Below are 20,259 nucleotides of genomic sequence, written 5' to 3'. Positions count from 1 at the left end.
AAACTTTTCACTGTACTCATTTGAGTACATGTGACAATAAAGCTAATTGAATTCAAATCATTTCAATTCAATTCAACAGGGTCTCCAATTACCAGAACGTTGAATCATCTAATTTGATTTAACTGTTGCACTGCCTTATTTCAACCGCTTGGAGGAAATCAGAATATTCCCTGTACTGTTAGGAAGGTGAAGTGATTCTTCTGCGCTGACAGAGAACAGAGACCGACTCGTACCACCACCAAGTTCTGGGAGGGAAAGTGTTTGATTCAGCATTATTCATATCCCTTACTTTGTTCGACAAAAATACATCTAAAATATAATTAAGTCACATTACATCCCTTGGGCTCCAAAGATAAAAGTTAGGATCACACAAAATGTAAATTATAGTGGAATACAATAACTAACTCTTATTCTTAGTCTCATTCCGGTGCCAAAACAAGCTAAGTGACACTTCTGTATTCCAGTCTCCCAAACTCAAGATCCAAAAGAATGAGTCAAATCCTAAGGTTTTACACACTGAAATAATGAAGATTTATTTCACATGAGAGAGATTTTTAACTTTGGCCAGAAACCATGGTAATTAACTCGCACCTGGGTGGGCAGTCAACGTGGACATGTCTCTTTCTTCTCATTTGTGGGATGTAAATGTCACAAAGCCAGTATTTATTGCTAATCCCAAATCCATTGACAAGATGATGGTGAGCCATTTTTTGATCCAATGTAGTCTGTGTTATGTAGTTACTCATATATTAAGAAGGGAATTCTGGGACTCTGACTCAGCAACAGTGAAGGATAAATAACAAAGAGTACAGGTACAGGCTCTTTGGCCCACCGAGGCTGTGCTGACACATGATACCTTTCTAAACCAAAAACCTTTTGCCTCTACCCGATTCGTATCTCTCTATTCCCTGTCTATTCATCCATCTGTTAAGATGTCTCTTAGAAGTTGCTTTGTATCTGCCTCCATAACCTCCTTTAGCAGCAAATTCCAGGTACCTACCCAGCTCGATGTAAAAAAAACTTATCTGTCACATCTCCTTCAAACTTATCCCCTTTTACCTTAAACCCATGTCCCCTGTTAATTGACATTTCTACCCTGGGAAAAAGACTTTGACTCTCCATTCCATTCATGCTTCTCATAATTTTATAAAATCCTGTCAATGTTCAAGTGAAAACAAACCAAGTTGACCAAAAACTCCTCAGAACTAGTACCCTCTAGACCACGTAACATCCTAGTAAACTGTTTCTGTACCTTCTTGAAAGCCTCTGTGTTCTTTGGATAGTTTCTCAATGAGAACTGTACATAATACTCCAAATATGGCCTTACTAAAGTTCTATACAACTGCAACATGAGTTGCAAATTTTTATACCCTGTAGTCTGACCAAAAAAGGCAAGCATGCCAAATGTCTTCTTGACCACCTTATCCATTTGTATGGCAACTTGCAGGGAATTGAAATATGGACCTGTATGCCTAGGTCCCTCTACATGTTAATGTTATTAAGGGTCTGCCATTGACTGCAATCTTCCCTTCTGCATTAGGTGTACCAGAATGCATCACATTGTCTAGATTAAACTTCGCCTATCATTTCTCCACCCAAATCCCCAGCCCATCTTTATCCTGTTGTATCCTCTGGCAATGATCCTCACTGCCAAAGGAGCCTTGGGGAGTTGCTGCACACAGTACATATTACTGCCATAGTGCATAATGATGGAATGAGTGAACATTTCATATGAAGAAAGGTTGCACAGGTTAAGCCTATTCCTTTGGAAAATGGTTTGCTCAGTTGATTGGATGGCAGATTTGTATTGCAGAGTGATGCCAACAACGTGGATTCAAATCCCACACACGCTGAGGTTATCATGAAGGACTCTCCTTCTCAACCTGACTTTCACCTGAGGTGTGGTGACACTTAGGTTAAACCACCACCAGTTGTCTCTCTCTAATGAGGGCGAGCCCTATGCTCTGTTAAGACTATGGTGACTTTACCTTTCAATATCCATTGGAGTTTAGAATAAGAGGTGATCTATTGAAACATAAACAATCTTAAGGGGACTGGTTACGGTAGCTATCAGGAGGATGCTTCCTCTGTGGGCACAGTCAAACTAAGGGTTATGGTTTAAGGATGTAAAAGTTCCCTTTAAGGCAAAGAGAACAATTTTTTTTCTTTCAAAACATTATTAAGTGGGTGGAATTCTTTTCTCCAGTAAATAGTGAAGGCTGGTCCTTAAGTTTATTTAAATCTGAGTTGAACAGATATTTGATAGTCAAGGCATTCAAGGATTATGGGGTTCAGAAAGTGGAGCTGAAACAATAACCAGATTAACTATGATCTTGTTAAATGGTGGATCACCTTTGACCTTGAGACCCTGACTAAGGAGGAGGAGGAATGTTGCAACAGGTTTGAAGGGCCAAACAACCTACTCCTGTTACAAAAACAAAGTTGCTGGAAAAGCTCAGCAGGTCTGGCAGCACCTGTGAAGGAGAAAACAGAGTTAACATTTCAGGTCTGGTGAGCCTTCCTCAGAACTAGAAGTTCTTTGATATCAGATGGAGTGAATCTAATTGGCTGAAGACTGGCATCTTTGATGCTCAGAATTTCAAAAGTTCAAGTTTTAAGCATCCACAGTGTTTTGCTTTTGTGTTGAGGAATCAACCTCTCCGCAAACACACGCCTAACTTTGCACCAATATGCAGTATCACTGGGTCAAAATATCCTCTAGTATTGTATATAATGTCATCTGCTGTTAATTAAACTTTTCCATGTGTGTTTTGTTATTTTAATTTATGGGAAGATTCTGAAAATGTGAATTAATAACATCTCAGTGAGAAGCTGGGTATTTGGTAGTTGAGTGGGATCGAATTTAAGAGCCACGAAGTTATGCTGCAGCTCTATAAAACCCTGGTGAGACCACACTTGGAATATTGTGTCCAGTTCTGGTCGCCCTATTATAGGAAAGATGTGGAGGCTTTGGAGAGGGTGCAAAGGAGATTTACCAGGATGCTGCCTGGACTGGAGGGCTTGTCTTACGAGGAGAGGTTGACTGAGCTTGGACTTTTCTCTCTGGAGAGAAGAGGAAGAGAGGTGACCTGATCGAGGTGTACAAGGTAATGAGAGGCATGGATAGAGTTGATAGCCAGAGACTTTTCCCCAGGGCAGGATTGACTGCCACGAGGGGTCATAGCTTTAAGATGTTAGGAGGAAGGTATAGAGGAGACGTCAGAGGGAGGTTCTTCACCCAGAGAGTTGTGAGCGCATGGAATAGTTTACCAGTGGTAGTCATGGAAGCAGAGTCATTAGTGACATTTAAGCGACTGCTGGACATGCACATGGACAGCAGTGAATTGAGGGGAATGTAGGTTAGGTTATTTTGTTTTTGGATTAGGATTATTCCACGGCACAAGATCGTGGGCCGAAGGGCTTGTACTGTGCTGTACTTTTCTATGTTTCTATGAGTGAACAAGGCAAGCAATAGTGCATCTTCTTAAACAATCAGACTGATGGACTGTAAAATGTGACTTTCTTTCAATCATCACGAACAGTTAAAATCTGAATGAATGAGACTCCATAATTGCAATTGTTTATTTTCAATGCCAGAGAGGTTTGCTACAATGAATATTGATTAAATCACTGAAACAGTGCTCAGACTTGAAATGACAATAATTCAACTTTCCATGAGAAAATGAATTCACAATTCCTGCATACATACAGTGACTGCATGCCATTCAATCCACTCCTATAATGATCAGACAGGGAAATAAAATTTTCACAAAACTGATGGCAGATTGGAGGAAATGGGATAGCAACTCATGTTTAATCTGGTCTCTACCCTTTGTTTGAAGTTGCTGTACAATTTAATTAATTTCATTTGCCATCAGCATCACTGTTAAATGGACAAGAAAATTCTGACCCACTGCTCAATGTTCATTTTATGTTCAAGCTCAAAACGGAAATCACTGAAAATGAACAGATGTTACAACATAAAAGATTATTTAGATGAAAAGTCAGATAAACACTTACTTGACCTTCCTTTATCAATGACAGGAATTTGGGATGCAATCTGGATCGGTTCTGCAGCTTTCCTCTTGTATGTTTTTGTTACTTTATCCACATCTGGCTGCTTTCTGGTCATTTCCTCCATGAAAGACTAGGGTTAAAAATATTTTAATTAAAATGTGACGGAATTAAAGGCAAAAGAATCTTGCCTCACTTTCCATAGTTCTATCCTCTTACATGGAGTTAAAGTTATCCTTTTTTGTCTCCATTTCTAGGGATAGGTTAGCAATTGATTTTCACTGCAGACCTACTGACAGCAACAGCTACCTTGAGAAAACTTCCTCACACCTTGCTTCAGGGTAAGGACTCTACTCCATTCTCCCAACATCTCCATCACCACTGTTGTTTTCAGATGATTCAACCTCCTATACCAGCGCTTCCGATATGTCTTTTGTTTTTCCTTCACCAAAGAATACCCAGAGTATTTGATAAGACTCTCCAACATGTCCAAACTATTTCATCCACCTCTGCTCTGATCCAATGCCCTCCCTCTCAGAACCATGATAGGATTCTCCTTGACCTCACATTCCACCCCGCCAGCCTCCATTATCAAAAAATGATCTGCCTCATCATTTTTGACATCATTTAACCACCATGTTCTGCCCTCCCTTTAGAAGAAACCAAAGTGATTCTTTCCTCCATAATGCCGTGATCCACTCCTCAACCATCGCAACACTTCACCCATCTTTCTTATAGCATATTTTGTATGCAAGCATAGCAGATGCAACATCTATACATTGACACCTTTCCTTCTCAATGTCCAAGACATTAAGTTTTTTTATCCATTCACTTTTGCATTCATTGCTCATTAATCTTTTCTGCACTAAACAAAGGAAGTGTAGACTGGGTGACCGGTTTGGCAAACAACTCTCATCAGTCGCCAGCATGACCGTGAGCTCCTAATTGCTTGTCATTTCAATCTACCACCTTGCTCCCTCACTGACCTTTCTGTCCTTAGCGTGCTACCATGTTCCACTGGACCTCAAGGAAAAACTGATGAACAGCTTCTCATCTTTCCACTCTGCTTTCTGCAACCTTTGGAGTTCATTGTTAGGTTTAATAATTTTAGATTATAACCTCTGCTTTGATTTTGTTTTGTATTTTTTTGTTGTTGCTTTTTTCACTTATTTCTCCATTCCTGAACTTGCATTTGATTCGCTGTCACTTTGTAACAAACTACAAAACTATTCACTTGTCATTTGTACACACCTTTTATTACTTTACAATCACCAGTACCTTTGGCTTTTGCATCATTTATATTTAATCTGCTACCCACTGCATCACAGACATATCCTTTGTTCTTACTTATCTTGCACCACCTCTAAACCTATTACGCTTCCAGCTTACCTCCATTCTGATGCAAGGTCAGTAACTTGAAACTCTAACTCTATTTCTCTCCATAGATACTATCTGACCAGCTCAGAATTTTCAGCATTTTGCATTTTTATTTCAGATTTCCAGCGCTGGAGTTTTGTATGTTTGTGTGGTTACATGTAATGGGTTGGGAGCAGCTGTACTTCACTACCCCATTCAACGGGCTGGTCTTCATATATGAGCCTCAATGGCGCTTGCTGCCAGTCTACCTCATCACATGGAATAAAAGTCAATGAAACATTTCATAGCCGAATGTTACTCTTATTAGATGTCCAGAAGTTATAAACACACCAACAAAATGATCATATGTAAGCATTCAACTGATTTTTTTCGCCCCCTTTTCCAATGCCAGGGATACAGGCATCACTGAATCACAGAGGACACTTTGAAGCTTTAATATTCCTGAACTACATGCCTCGGTTCTGCTTATCCGCAACTTTAAAAGAACTGTCTGGTGTAATAAATGAAGATGATATCAGCATTGTTGTACCCACGTAAAATCTACATCAATTGTTAGCATCTTTGCTACATATATCTGGATATTATTGAGTGTACAAGTTCAAATTCCAAGTTCAATAGTGATTACCTGGTGCTCGGCAATAAGTGTTTTGACTTCTTCGATCTCCTGTGGAAGTGATTCTTGGTCTCTCTGAGTGAGTATCGTCTCTGCCCACTGTAACCAGCCTAACAGGCTCTCCAGTAACTCTTGATTAGCAATAACATCTGCAAGAGCTGCTTCAAGCCGCAGTTGATGCTGTTTAGCCCATGCAGTTACCTTATATTTCACAAGAAATCAAAATTAGCAAGGAAAAAAAAAATCACTCAAGTAATTTCTGCTCTTTCACACTGCATTTTAACATCAATATGTCAAAAGGTTGATTTCAGAAATCTAATAAGAATGCAAAGGGAAATCACCAGCTGGCATTATCAGCCCTGTCCTTCCACAAACTGTGTAGAAACTCATCGCAGTTATTAGTGGTTATGTCGTTAGGCACTCTCATGGTTCCCTTAGGTCGGGGGCTGCTTCTGTCCACAAAGTTGGATGATTTGCCTCTGTTATAGTTTACTATTAGTGTTGATTTGTACAGCTTTAGCTGCTTATCAGGAAGATTAGGAGGATGGTGTCTTCCCTCAGCGAAGGAGCAGAACAAAATAAAATTGTCAAGTCACCTCACGTCACCCCTTCACTGCTTATACCAGCATATCGAAATGCAGCATTGGAAGCTACTGGTTTTGGAACTACCTCAACAGAACACAGAAATTGGGTGGGAAAGAGAAAGGAAATATGAAGGCTACAACTTGAAACATAGATGCATCATTCTGCAGGGCAAGATAACAAAGAGATGAGGAGCAGTCATTTTGCTTTTCAAGTTTTCTTAATTCTTGGGATTCATTGTGCTGAGCTCCCCAAATTACAAAACCTGGGATTGCCACAATATAGCAATTAACCCGGAGTGATGGTTGAAGAGTGGGTTTGGGGATTGCAGTAAAATGGGCTGGAAATCCACTGCTGAAAATCCAACTCTGTTTGAAGTACATGCATATCATGTGCAGTTTATTATACACAATGACATACTTCTGTCATCCATACATATGTTATATACACATATAGCAAAAGGATAAATTGCAGCTAACGAGTTAATGTGGTGATTCAGAGGCTGGAGGCTCATAGCCTAGAATAGTCCATTTCTGTCACATTTAAAAATGATATAAACTGTACACAGCTGCTCAATTACATCTCTATTTCAAGTTAATCACCTCTTCGAATCTGGCTCGGATTATTGTGATCCAATGTTTGATAGTTGTGATAGAGTCTGGGTGGCAGATAGATAGGATAGCTTCTCCCATGCCCACTGCTAAATTCAGCTCAATCATCTTTTCTTCCAGTTTCCTTGCAAACTCCTTTTTGAAAAAATGTGCAAGAATCAAATTAGTCCTCGATGTCAGATTAAAGATCCACTTTAAAATCACCAGATGCATCAATAAAAATAACTTTGAGATCCAAGTTTAATATGCTACGGAAGAAAATACACAACAACCTATTCATAAGGAGATTACGTTTAACAACACGTTTCATGGTTTGTACCATTTACTTCAGAAGATAGCAGCCATGGCTCAGCAGACAGACAATCATTCCGGCCATTTGAGCATTTAGGTTAATATGGATTGCTGCACTAAACCTTCTTTGCAATAAGACAATAAACCAATCTATGTGTGGACTTGAAGGGCTGAACGGGCTGCTTTCACACTGTAGAGATTCAATGGTGAGAGTGGTGCCTGGGACTTTGCCTGTCAAGTATGGTTCTGTGAGTATGACTATATCAGGCTGCTGCTTGAGTAGTCTGTGTGACAGCTGTCCTAATGTGGCACAAGTCCCCAGGTATTCCTAAGGAGGACTTTGCAAGCGTCCATAGCACTGTTTCTGCTGTTGTCTTTTCAGGTATCTAGGTCAATGCCAGGTGGTCTTTTTGAAGCTCTTTGGGATGTCATGAGGTTGTGAAGGGATCTAAATAAGCGCAAGCATTTCTTAGATTTTACAGTCGGTCGTTACACTTTCTAATGAAACTGTTCAGATATGTTAATACAGGCAGGACTTGACGTCCTTATCCAGAGGTACAGACACTACTGCTGTGTCGTAAGAGCCCTCAATCAGTCTCTATTGCAGGTTTCTATGTTTTCTAATCAACCTGTTCAGAAAATTATCAAACACTTCTGCAACTGGTGGCACTTGAACCTATGCCTTATTCTAACTCACACACCAATAATTCCAACAATTACTTTTTCCCACATAAACATCTGCCCCTGTCAGTCTTTACATTTTATTTAAATTGGATTCAAAATCTGCCAATTGCTGTGGTGGAATTCGAACCCAGGCCTCCAGAACATTAACTAAGTTTTTGGATTAATGGCTCAGTGATAATACGACTAGGCCCACACCTCCCTTGTTTGTCAGTCTTTATTCATTTTACTCTACTAGCTGCGGGTCTTAATTACCTTCAGGATTAATACTAGCAGAGGCGCTATGGGCCAAATGGCATTATTTTGTGCCTCAACATTCTCTGATGCTGTGTTCATTGCAAATCATAACCCATTACGAGTAACATGTAAGAGCACACAGTAATTCTCAATTTTGTTGCACCACATACTGTGATCTAACTTGGTGAACTGCTTGGCAACTTTTTTAGAAAAAGAGCAGTCCAAGCTCATTCAGGTTTTAAAAATCTAACAACCACTTAATTAACCAATTTCTGCCAAATCAGATCAAAACTCAAGTGAGTTGCTATAAGATTGTCTAATTTGCTCACTTTTACTTTCACAAATCAATGAGCCACTGACATTCTCAGCTCTGCCCCCTCCAGGGCAACATACAGAAATTTGGCATCAAGAAGAGAGGTGCATCTCGTCTCATGTGCTAATAAGGCACTATTTTATTAAATCAAACAGTCTTTCTGGAAATATTGCAAACTTCACATGACTCTGCTTCTCACTTCTGAGAACTTCCAAAAGATTAAATGAAAGACGGACTTGATAACCAGCAGGCACAAGCGTGCTGGATTCTAAAACAAATGCAAGTATCCATCTCAGGCATAAAAAAGTACTGAACAAATTCCACTGGTTCAGTCCATCCTCAATGTAAACAAAGAGAAAGAAGAATAAAATGCTGCAAATGCTCAAGTTAGGCAGAATCTGCAGGAATAGAAACACATGGGAATGAGTAAAACTCCTGGCTATGTCTAATACTTTGGTGTTAGATCATGGAACATTTCTTATTCCAGTCCTATTCCTTTCGCACCTGCACGTTGATGAACACATTGGTATCACTTCCCATTCTAGCAAAATTTCATCAACTTTGCTTTCATTTTCCACATTTCCTCGTCTTCACATGGTTTGCCTCCTACTCTTCTCTTCCTCAACTTCCCAATCTCCATTTCTTGGAACAGACTGACAAACAATAACCATTCTTCGACTACTAACTCACAAGGCTAGACTGATTACACGTCTTCTCATCTGCATTTTGCGAAGATTCTGTTTCAATTCCTCCATATCTTGTAAACTCTATTATCTCCAAAGATGCTTCATGACCAACACTTTTGTTTTTTACTTCAGATTTTCAATTTTTTTGCCTTCATTTCAGATTTTCAGTATTTGAGAAACAGAAAGGCAGAGCATTGTTTAAAAGGTGACACATTGGGAAATTTGGATGTACAGAGCGATATGGGCATCCTTGTTCTCCAGTCAGTGGAAGTAGGCAGGCAGGTATAGCAAATAATTAGGAAGATAATGGTACATTGGCCATAATGGCAAGAGGCTTTGAGCTCAGAAATAGGGTCAGAAATACGTCTTATTTCAGTTATACAGGGCTTTGATGAGACCACATTGGATCAGTAATGATCATGTCCCGGGCAGGTTATTTTGGAGGGTACAGGGACATGGAGTCGGTAATAAAATTGGAGGTTCAGGTGTAATGGAGGCCTTTTGGGATGATGTGGTGAGGAGTACGTAAAAGCCATGGGCAGGTCAGAAGAAGATTAGAAGAATCATGGAGGTTGAGGATGGAGGATTGATTGAGATAGACAATCACAGGGTACTGGCCAGTCTGGCTCAATGAATTCAGTCCTTGACTCCTGATCCAAAAGTCCTTTGTTTTGCTTTAGTGGGTGGGTTTCCCCAAAGCCATTATTGAATTTCAAATCATGAATACAAACAGGGACCACGGTCTTGGACTGGGGTGGTCACTCAACTCCCATACTGCTTTCACCAAAACTGAATCCATAAAACATAGGACTGTAAGTAAGGCCATTTGGCCCATCGAGTCCACTCCGCCATTTAATCATGGCTGATGGGCATTTCAACTCCACTTCCCTGCACTCTCCCCATAGCCCTCGATTCCTTGTGAGATCAAGAATTTATCGATCTCTGCCTTGAAGACATTTAATGTCCCGCCTCCACTGCGCTCCTTGGTAATGAATTCCACAGGCCCACCACTCTCTGGCTGAAGAAATGTCTCCTCATTTCCGTTTTAAATTTACCCCCTCAAATTCTAAGGCTGTGCCCACGGGTCCTAGTCTCCCCGCCTAACAGAAACAACTTCCCAGCGTCCACCCTTTCTAAGCCATACATTAGTCTCCCCTCAACCTTCTAAACTCTTAATGAATACAATCCCAGGATCCTTAGCCATTCATTGTACGTTAAACCTACCATGCCAGGGATCATCCGTGTGAATCTCCGCTGGACACGCTCTAGTGCCAGACTGTCCTTCCTGAGGTGTGGGGCCCAAAATTGGACACAGTATTCTAAATGGGGCCTAACTAGAGCTTTATAAAGTCTCAGAAGCACATCACTGCTTTTTGGGGGAGGATGTTGTCGGTTTCAGACTTTGATCAAATTATATTCCATCCATCCAATATCCATGTGCTTTTTGGGCTTAAAATGCCCTTTGTTGTCTCACTGAAGTATTTCATGGACTTCTTATATTACTAGAACCAAATAGGGACCCATAGCTTACTGTGAAAACAATCATTTACATCCACCTTCACTCCATAATATCGATCTTGAAAATAAACAGAATACAGCATGTGTTCCAAACTGATATTCACTCAAAACCTAGCTTAGGACATAATGGGTTACATAAATGCATCAAATCCTGTCATACATTGCTCCTTGTCAGAGATCCCCTTTATCTAACATGCATTCAAGTATCATATAAAACAATAGCTCAACCTTCAAGAAACCTGAATTTAAAAAATTATATCATGCTTTATTTTCCATAAGTGCTTAAATTCCTCCCCTCTCACCTACCTTCCAGTACATCATATTGTTGACCAGAACCATATGCTATTTGCTGGCAGAGAATGGAGTTAATTCATCTCATGGAGAGAAAGCAGAGTTAACATATCGGGTCCAGAGATCCTTCTTCAGAACTGTTCTGAAAAAGTCACTGGACCCGAAACGTTAACTCTGCTTTCTCTTCAGAGCTGCTGCCAGATCTGCTGAGTTTTACCAGAAATTTTGGTTTGTGTTTCTGATTTCCAGCATCTGCAGTTCTTTTGTTTTTTACCCCCAATTCATCTGATGCTATTCAGTAAATTTGTGTGTGTGCGTGTGTGTGTCCAGATTAAGGCAACAGGACAGAAAGTGAGAAAATGGGAACTGAAAGGAAATTCAGGGAAGATCTAATGACATCCTATCCATGAATGAAAGATTGCTGCAAACCACAGAGTTAAAGACGTCAAAATGCTGTGCCAATGCAACAATTGTTCCCAACCCAAATTGTACAAGGTAGGCCTACTGCCAATAGGATTTTCTGGATATGCCCTTGCAAACTCTCCTGTATCTATTACCACCGACACCGTCCCCAAATATTATTTGACATTAAACTATGTCCCTGAAAACCTTGCAATCGTTGAGCTACACACAAGTTTTGTGGCAGCAGTAATTTAAATCATATTTGCAACTTCATTTGCTCCAAAATCTAAACGCAGTGTGCTTTCTGTTATTCACACCCATTAAGAATTATATGGTATGAATCATTTTAAAAAACTATTTCCAACTTCTTGCCTACCTTGTGTTGTTCTATAAGCACACGCAGGGCCTCATCATCATCTGGAAGAACGCCATGGAAACGAAGGGTCTGTTCGGCTTCAGCCAACCATTCTAGCAATACATGCACTGCAGAGTGGAATTCCTCAGCCTGCAAGTACAACATATATCTGTCGGACCAGTCACAACTTGGCAGCCAGAAGAAAATATGGACTTTTAAGTTATTTCAATTTTGAACAAGAGCAGGAGAGAAGAAAAATAAATGAGTTTCAAGAAAGCTTGCTTCAGACTGAATACTGAGAGTTGGTTGTAGGCTCAGATGATTAAATGCACTGTGTAACTTTGAGAAAGATCTGAGGGTCACTCCTTGGACTGTGCTGGCATTAGTTAGTTTTGGGCAGTTTGGGTCTGACAGTTATCCTTGGTGATCTTTTCAGGTTAAAAAAAAATAAAAATCATCCAAGATTGACAGAAGTTTGTGTGTGTCTGGTATGGCCTGAGCATGTATATCTTGGAGTTGGTGCATGTTTATGGATCTGGGTGTGCGAGATAAAAAGGGAAAACTATGGAGCAAGTGCAAGCCAGGTTGGCTTAAATGGTGCTTGGCAACAGCCAGAACAGATATGATGGGCGAAATGACCTCCCTGTGTGCCAGGGAGTCTACCCCAACTGTGGTCATTCCTTGCTCCCCAACAGACGTACACACACACACGCACGTGCACACACATGACAATCAGACACATTCCTAAATCCAAACACCCAGACACATGCCTATCACAGAATCCTGGATGACCCCACATCCCTCACACTTCCACATCAACAGCCCCATACTGCCATATCTCACCTCCACCCAATGTGATACATCCATGTTAGGTACCTGCACTCAATCTGGTTGACGCACTCAGGGTGATTTTGCAATAATGAAAGTACTGCGTGTTCAGAAGGGCAAAACAACATTGATAAAATGGAGAACTCCGTTTTCCTTTATATTCGTGCTTACATAGAGAATATAATCGTTTACCTGGTTCAGGGCTTGTTCTAGTCGGGCTTGCTTGGAGACAGAGAGGGCACAGACAGTTTCCCAGCGAGTACTGAGCTCTTGCATCTGCACCTTGACCCAGGAGGAATCATCACGGCTGGCATCCACCAATTCACGGGCAGAGCGTTTGAGGGCTTGGACACCACTGGTTCGTTTGCCCAATTCCTTCTGGAAGACCTTCACAGAAAACAATCCCATTGTTATACACTCAGACAGGTTCTACATGAGTGAACACTCTACACGGGTTGACAGCGCAATGAGCCCGACGACAATCACTGAACATCACTGGGAACAAATGCATACATGGTGTGTGAAAAACAGCAACACTCCTAAGTGCCCCAAGTCAACATGGATATCAATGAAATGTGAATTAATAACATAACAATTACAGCATAGAAATAGGCCATTGGGCCAACAAATCCGAGCCACACATTGTGCTCCGCATAAACTCCAGAAATTTATCCTTATATTCATTCTTACTCATCTATTTGCCTTATTTCTCCATAAAGGGAGCTATGCTATTCACCTTAACTAGCCCTTTAATGCCATATTCTGTATTGGCTGCCCTTGTTCTCTCCCTGCCTAAAACCCACAACAACGCTTTGTGGATTTCAACACAGGAGAACAACTAATTCATTAAGACTGTTATAAAATACGAAGAAAATTTTCAAGCAACTATGAACTGTCTTCATTCCAAACTTGCTACTCTTGTTGTCAAATCTCGCATGGCCTTTGTCTCCATATTCCTGTAACCCACTTTAGCTCCGCAATCCTTCAGAATCGCTGTGTTCCTTGAATGCTGGCTTCTTGTGCATCCCTAATTCTAATTGCCACACTGCTGGTAGCCTTTTTTGTTGAAAAAGGTGACTGGGCATAAAACTTAAATGACCTGCCCAAGCCTCTGCATTTCAAATGTCACTTATTCTCAAGGAAATGTAAAAACCTATCACTTAGACAAAGCTTATGGTCACCTGTCCTCACATCATATATGGCTCAGTGGCAATTTTCTTTCCAAATCACTCGTGTGAAATTGACCTGCATCCTTAACTATGTTTAAGTAGCCAGTTTTGTCACAATGAAAAGCCTTTATCAAATTTAACTGGGAATTGGTTATTTATGGTACTTGTATTGAAACCAAAATAAAGAGAGAAGTATGAAAACTGTAATCCTTCTACTCTGTGAAAAATTTAACAAGTGACCTCCTCTTGTTCTCTTCAACTGTGTGGTCCCTGAATAAACGATCATGTTGTTTATTTAACAATTATTAATTAACAATCACGTAATGCTGACAAGTGTTGCTTTATTTAGACGAGGTCAAATGTCACACAACACCAGGTTATTGTCCAAAGGGTTTATTTGAAATCACAAAGCTTTTGGAGTGCTGCTCGTTCGTCAGGTGAAATTACCGACCTCACCTGATGAAGGGGCAGTGCTTCAAAAGCTTGCGATTTCAAATAAACCTCTTGGACAATAACCTGGTGTCGTGTGACATCTGACCTTGTCCACCCAGGTCAACACCTGCACCTCCACATCATTATTCAAACAAATGCAATGGACAGCTGTGCAGAGAGATTTTCCACATGATCCACTCTAATGTTGGGTGTAGGGGACGAGTGCTGGGGATGTGAAGTAATGAGGGAAGCAGTGTCCTTATTCACAGATGTTTCTGCCATTCACAGCTTCTATGCTTTGAGCTAACATGATCAGGATTTCAAGGTTGATTTTTAAAAATACAGACATGAGACTTACTGTCTTTTCTAAAAATAGCATACTTTAAAAGATCTAAAATCAGATTTGATGCAAGTCCACAGATAAATTTAATTTATTTGGAATATCTCAAAGTACCAGCTGGACTCTGAGCAGCAACTGCATTCTCAAGTTTGGCAGACAGACATTTCTACAAGCAATCAACAAATTAACTTGCTGAATGAAGCACGATAAATCACTCAAGGAAATCTGGATTCTGTAAGTTATTTTTGATAGATTAATTCAGACAGTTGCCAATGGATGTTGTGAGGCTCGGTTGGGGAGGACATGGGGAGGTGGGAAGAAGAATGAGGGAGAGTACTTCTCAGTGTAACACCGACAGAAACAGATCCCAATACCTTGTGAGCATCAATCAGGTTCATCACCAGGTCGATGTCCCCGTGCACTGGCTGATCTTCAGCCAGCATGGGCTCAATCTTGTACAGCCAATCGATCAGGGCTTGCAAGGCATCTGTAAACTGGCCAGAGAACAGCAATGCTTCCTCCAATTTGTTCTGTCTGAAATGGAAAGGCAGAAATTATACACTAGGATTAGGCAGTGACAGACACAGCTGAATCTTCTTCAAACTTAAAACCGCAGACAGGAAGCTTGGCTTGCTAGTTTGAAAATCTACTCCTGTTACCTCCAACACCAGTCACAACATGCCTTCAAAAATATTTACGAAGAAATGTAAACAGTCAGGATTGATTAAAAATCTCACTGGGGGCTTCCTAATGGGTCAGTGTCCAAAGGACATTGCCAGGCAGAACAACGAACATCACAAACCAGGAGTATCTAAAAATCTAGTTCCTGTCTGCATTATGAGAATATCTCAGGCAGGAAGGTGAGATATCAGAATTAGTCACTGTGATCAGGAGCTGAGAATGAGGTTTCAGGATTGAAAATTGTCTCAAGTAGCCCTTGTTGGAAGGTGAGCATCCAGGGTGAGTGGGGATAAAGCTCAAGCTCCAGGGTCGTGGAAATACTCACATGAAGAACTGCCATTGCCATTTTTACAACATACCAAGATCAAAAGCTCCATCTACTATGTTCAGCAGTGGAAAACACAAAATCGGAAAATTCAGCAGAAGTAACAAACTGAAAAGAATCTTAACACTTTTGTAAATGCTGGGATCGAGCTTGCAATTGTTATATTCAATATTTATTTTCTGGATATGGAATTAGCTTTGCACAGTTTTCAAATCTATAACTGAGCTGTGTTTTTTAAGCCAGCAATTATTTAATCTATGAACATGTATCTGCTACATGGCATTCACCAAAGGACATCTAATTGACTTGGTTAATAAGATTTTCAGCTCATAATAAGCAGACAAATGCAACATATCTTAATATTCAACATTAGTCTTATGGTAGGCATTTCTCATATGAACCACTTCATAATACTAGAAAAAATATACATTACAGGACGTGAAATCTTTTGCTGCTGTCATTTTGAGAACATTGACTTCAATAGCAATAGGAAACAGCTTTAAGCACTTGGCATCATTTTTATGGTTTTTAAACAGCAATGCATCATTAATTGCAAACATTTTATGAATGAGATACTAATTCACTGCTTTTTAAAAATGAACATGACACTATGTAATTCATTTCAGTGATGTTAACGCAGAACAATATGGGTGCAATTGAATTTGAAGTTCAGGGGTGAGAGATTTTTTAATCACTGCCAGGCTGGATACATCAGCATGTTATTACCATGCAAGTCAATAGAACTTGCACTTTCCATATGCAACAAGGTCATATATAGTTTCTTTTTATAACTCTTGTCGTCATTCAGTCTCAAATATGTTGCACATATGTATGTGATACAGTGCATAAACAATGCAGAAGTGTTTATTTAACACATGACATGGCAGAAATTGGCTAATCAATTGCAGAGACCAGTATCCATTCAACGAATCACTACTAATTCACCAGAGACCAATCAGATCCCAGGACTAATTATGTAGAATCATTTAAATTTGCATTTTTGTGATTAAACTATGATGCCACTTGACAGTTTTTCATGCATTCTACTATTGAAGCAAAAGACATCATAGAAATAACACAAACAAATTAGAAACTCAAATCACTCATTCACTGGCCGATATCATCATTTGTTCTTTCAATTGCTTTGATATTTTTCCCTCTCCAAGACACCAATTCAATAGCTTTGAACCCATGTCTTCTCCTCTCCCGAATCAAATGGCAGTAGATCTGCTCACGCTATGTCCTCAGGGCTGACTGTCTGAAAACCAATTAGAACAGCATAAATGCAGCACAGCAAAGATAGAAACATGCAGGTGACAAAATTCCTTCCCACTTCCACCAGTTTTGCAACAGCACCAGTTTTGTAATCTCCTACCCTAAATCACTCACACCTCTCTGGCAGCCCCATCTTAACTGGCACCATCATTCTGTTACTAACTTTGAAACCCGTGTCTGACTGCCTCTGATACAATGCTAGGAGTGTGGCTTGGATCTTTGCTGAGTTAACTAGGTTGGGAACATCCAAGTCAAGGGAAAACTATCTCACTCCACACAACCTTAGTGCATGAAAAAAAAATAAAACAAAGGAATGCAAGAATGGTAGATAAAGGACAGATAAAAGAAGGAAATGAAATCAGTAAACAGACATAAGTTTAAAGAGAAAAACAAAACGAATGGGGAGCCCACCATATCAGTGCAAAAGATAAGGCGGAAGCATTTGAAATCACCTTAACCCAGAGGACTGAGAAGATGATCCATCTCAGCCATCTCCTGAGATCCTGGCTTCTTAGCTGCCAGTCTTCAGCTAATTCAATTTATTCCACGTGAAAACAACAAATGACTGAAGGTGCTAGATACTGCAAAGTGTATGGAACATGACACTATTCTTGCAAAAGGACGAAAGACTTTTGTCCCTAGTGAAGCTGTTCCAGAACAGTTACAACACTGGCATCCATCTAGCAATGTGGGAAACTGCTAAGGTCTTTCTTGCCCTCCACAAGTAGGACAAATCAAGCCTGGCCAATTACCACCCCATCACCACTACTTTCACCAGAGCAATCAGGGATAGGCAATAGATGCTAGACTAGTCAGTGGCAGCCACATCTAGCGAACAAATAATTTTAAAATGTGTGGAGTGGAAGCCTAGCAGAAAAATAATTACAGGATAAGGTAGAGTCACAGAGATATACAGCTCGGAAACAGACCCTTCAGTCCAACTTGTCCATGCCAACAAGATATCTTAACCTAGTCTCATCTGCCAGGACTTGGCCCATATCCCTCCAAACCCTTTGTATTCATGTATCCATTCAAACGTCTTTTAAATGTTGTAATTGTTCCAGCTTCCACCACTTCCTCTGACAGTTCATTCAACACAAGAACCATCCTCTGCATGAAAAGGTTGCTGCTTAGGTCCCTTTGAAATCTTCACCCTTACCTTAAACCTATGCCATCTAGTTTTGGACTCCCCCATCCTAGGGAAAAGACCTTGATTATTCATCCTACCCATGCCCATCATGATTTTATAAACTTCTATATGGTCACCCCATAGTCTCTGACACTCCAGGGAAAATAGCCCTAACCTATTCAGTCTCTTCCTATAGCTAAAGGCCTCCAACCATGGAAACATGCTTGTAAATCTTTTCTGAAACCTTTCAAGTTTCACAGCATCTTTCCTATAGCAGGGAGATCAGAAATGAATGTATTATTGCAAAAGTAGCCTAACTAATGTCCTGTACAGCCGCAATATGACCTCCCAACTTCTATACTCAACACACTGACCAATAAAGGCTTGCCTACTAAACACATTCTTCACAATCCTATCTACCTGTGATTCCACTTTCAAGCAACTATAAAAACACACACCAAAGTCTCTTTATTTGGCAACACTCCTCAGGATCTTACCATTAAGTGTATAAGCCTTGCCCTGATGTGCCTTTCCAAAACGAAGCATCTCAAATTTATCTAAATTAAACTCCATTGCCACTCCTTGGTCCATTGGCTCATCTGATCAAGGTCACATTGTACTCTGAGGTAACCTTCTTCGTTGTCCACTACACCTCCAATTTTGGTATCATCTGCAAATTTACTGACCATGTCCCCTGTATGCACATCCAAATAAATGGCATAAAGCAGTGGACCCAGCACCGATCCTGATCTGAACTTTTTTTTTAATAACTAGATATTTCCAAGAGCGTGAAACAATGACTGGCTTGATTTTGAACTCTCAGTGGACCATCTAATGTGCACGGACATGTGGCAGGGACAGCATCAGTCAGCAGTTTCAGGACAGAATCTTGGAGAAATAAAACGTAACGCAATACACATGGGTGCCCCAGTCAAGACATGAATGGTACTTAAGACTTCATTTAAACTGAGACAGTTACTCAAGCTTTACAGAATGGGTGGAAAAACCAAAAGGCAAGTAAGATTCACAGTAACTGTCAAGATTAAAACAATGATTTCCACTGTGAAACTTTGATGGGAGCCTGCCATCCGGTGACATTAAATCTGTGAGTTTGTGATTTATGAACTTGGATGCAAAGAGGTTTCACTCAAATGAATCTTAGAAACAGGATTCAAGGGCATGTTAACAATTTGCAAAAAAGTGGACAAACACTTTTATTAACAGACCACGCAGAATGCACCCTGCCATCAGCGACATCCTCCAGTGTCACTAAGTGTACCTTAAGATAACACACCAATATTTTTATATGACTAACACATACAGTGGCAAATACATAACTAAATTAATCTGCTGAGTTACACTAGACAGACAAATGTCCATGGCACAAACAGACACTGAACGTCTACATCTTTAACCATTACTTATATTAATGCCCATCCTTAACTTTACTACCTTAATTTCAAATTTGTTCAAATATTCACCCAGCTCATTTTTAAAGAATTAACTAAGTGCAATAAATGCTTTTTGGTGGAACTCTACCTTGCAGAACACAAAGTCATAATGAGAAATGGGAGTGGTGACGGTAGGGACACAGGAGACAAAGGAGAATCTAATCTAAATCTCTGACAGTACCTCTGGCTGTTAGGCAGGCAGTCTAAAATTAACTACTTCAGTTCTGTTTGAAATGAGTCGTTGTGCCCCTATGATGAGAGGCTGTCAAGTCAATAAATGCTATTTTTGACAGATTGTTTGTCCAGTCAGGAAGAAATGAGATGAGATTTCAGCTGCATTCCATTATCCTGCAAAGCACCGGCCTCACCCACAAAAAAGTTTAGTAATACAAGGAGTTAGTTAAACATGCAAGCTGATATCAGATTTTCTCACCTTTGGAACTTCAAAATAAGACTGTATTTTCATAGAGGAACACTAACTGACCCTTGATATCACTGCCCTCCCCACAATCTCATTAGTTCCATGGCCAAATGACATGTTCATCAATGTCCTGGCCAATTATATGGCTGCTGGATGTGTGTCACAGAGTCATAGACATGTAAAGCACAGAAAAAGACGCTTCAGTCCAACTCGTTCATGCCGACCAGATACCCTAGT

At 40.2% G+C, this 20,259-nt stretch overlaps 1 protein-coding gene across 2 annotated transcripts in view; it reads right to left on the bottom strand.

Moving 5' to 3' along the window:
* The window catches only part of dst (dystonin), a 528,150-nt gene that overhangs the window by 40,259 nt on the left and 467,632 nt on the right, over positions 1-20,259 (bottom strand). For both annotated transcript variants that reach the window (XM_048530258.2, XM_048530256.2), the window contains 6 exons: positions 15,115-15,274; positions 12,992-13,186; positions 11,993-12,121; positions 7,189-7,332; positions 6,017-6,205; positions 4,021-4,147 (listed from right to left, as the gene is read on the bottom strand). In XM_048530258.2, the coding sequence (XP_048386215.2) occupies positions 4,021-4,147; positions 6,017-6,205; positions 7,189-7,332; positions 11,993-12,121; positions 12,992-13,186; positions 15,115-15,274 (944 nt within the window). The remainder of the gene's footprint in view (positions 1-4,020; positions 4,148-6,016; positions 6,206-7,188; positions 7,333-11,992; positions 12,122-12,991; positions 13,187-15,114; positions 15,275-20,259) is intronic.

This window comes from Stegostoma tigrinum, chromosome 4, assembly GCF_030684315.1.
Source record: "Stegostoma tigrinum isolate sSteTig4 chromosome 4, sSteTig4.hap1, whole genome shotgun sequence".
Taxonomy (NCBI): domain Eukaryota; kingdom Metazoa; phylum Chordata; class Chondrichthyes; order Orectolobiformes; family Stegostomatidae; genus Stegostoma; species Stegostoma tigrinum.
The sequence above is the reverse complement of the archived record's forward strand: the minus strand, read 5'-3'. Positions and strand labels throughout refer to the sequence as shown.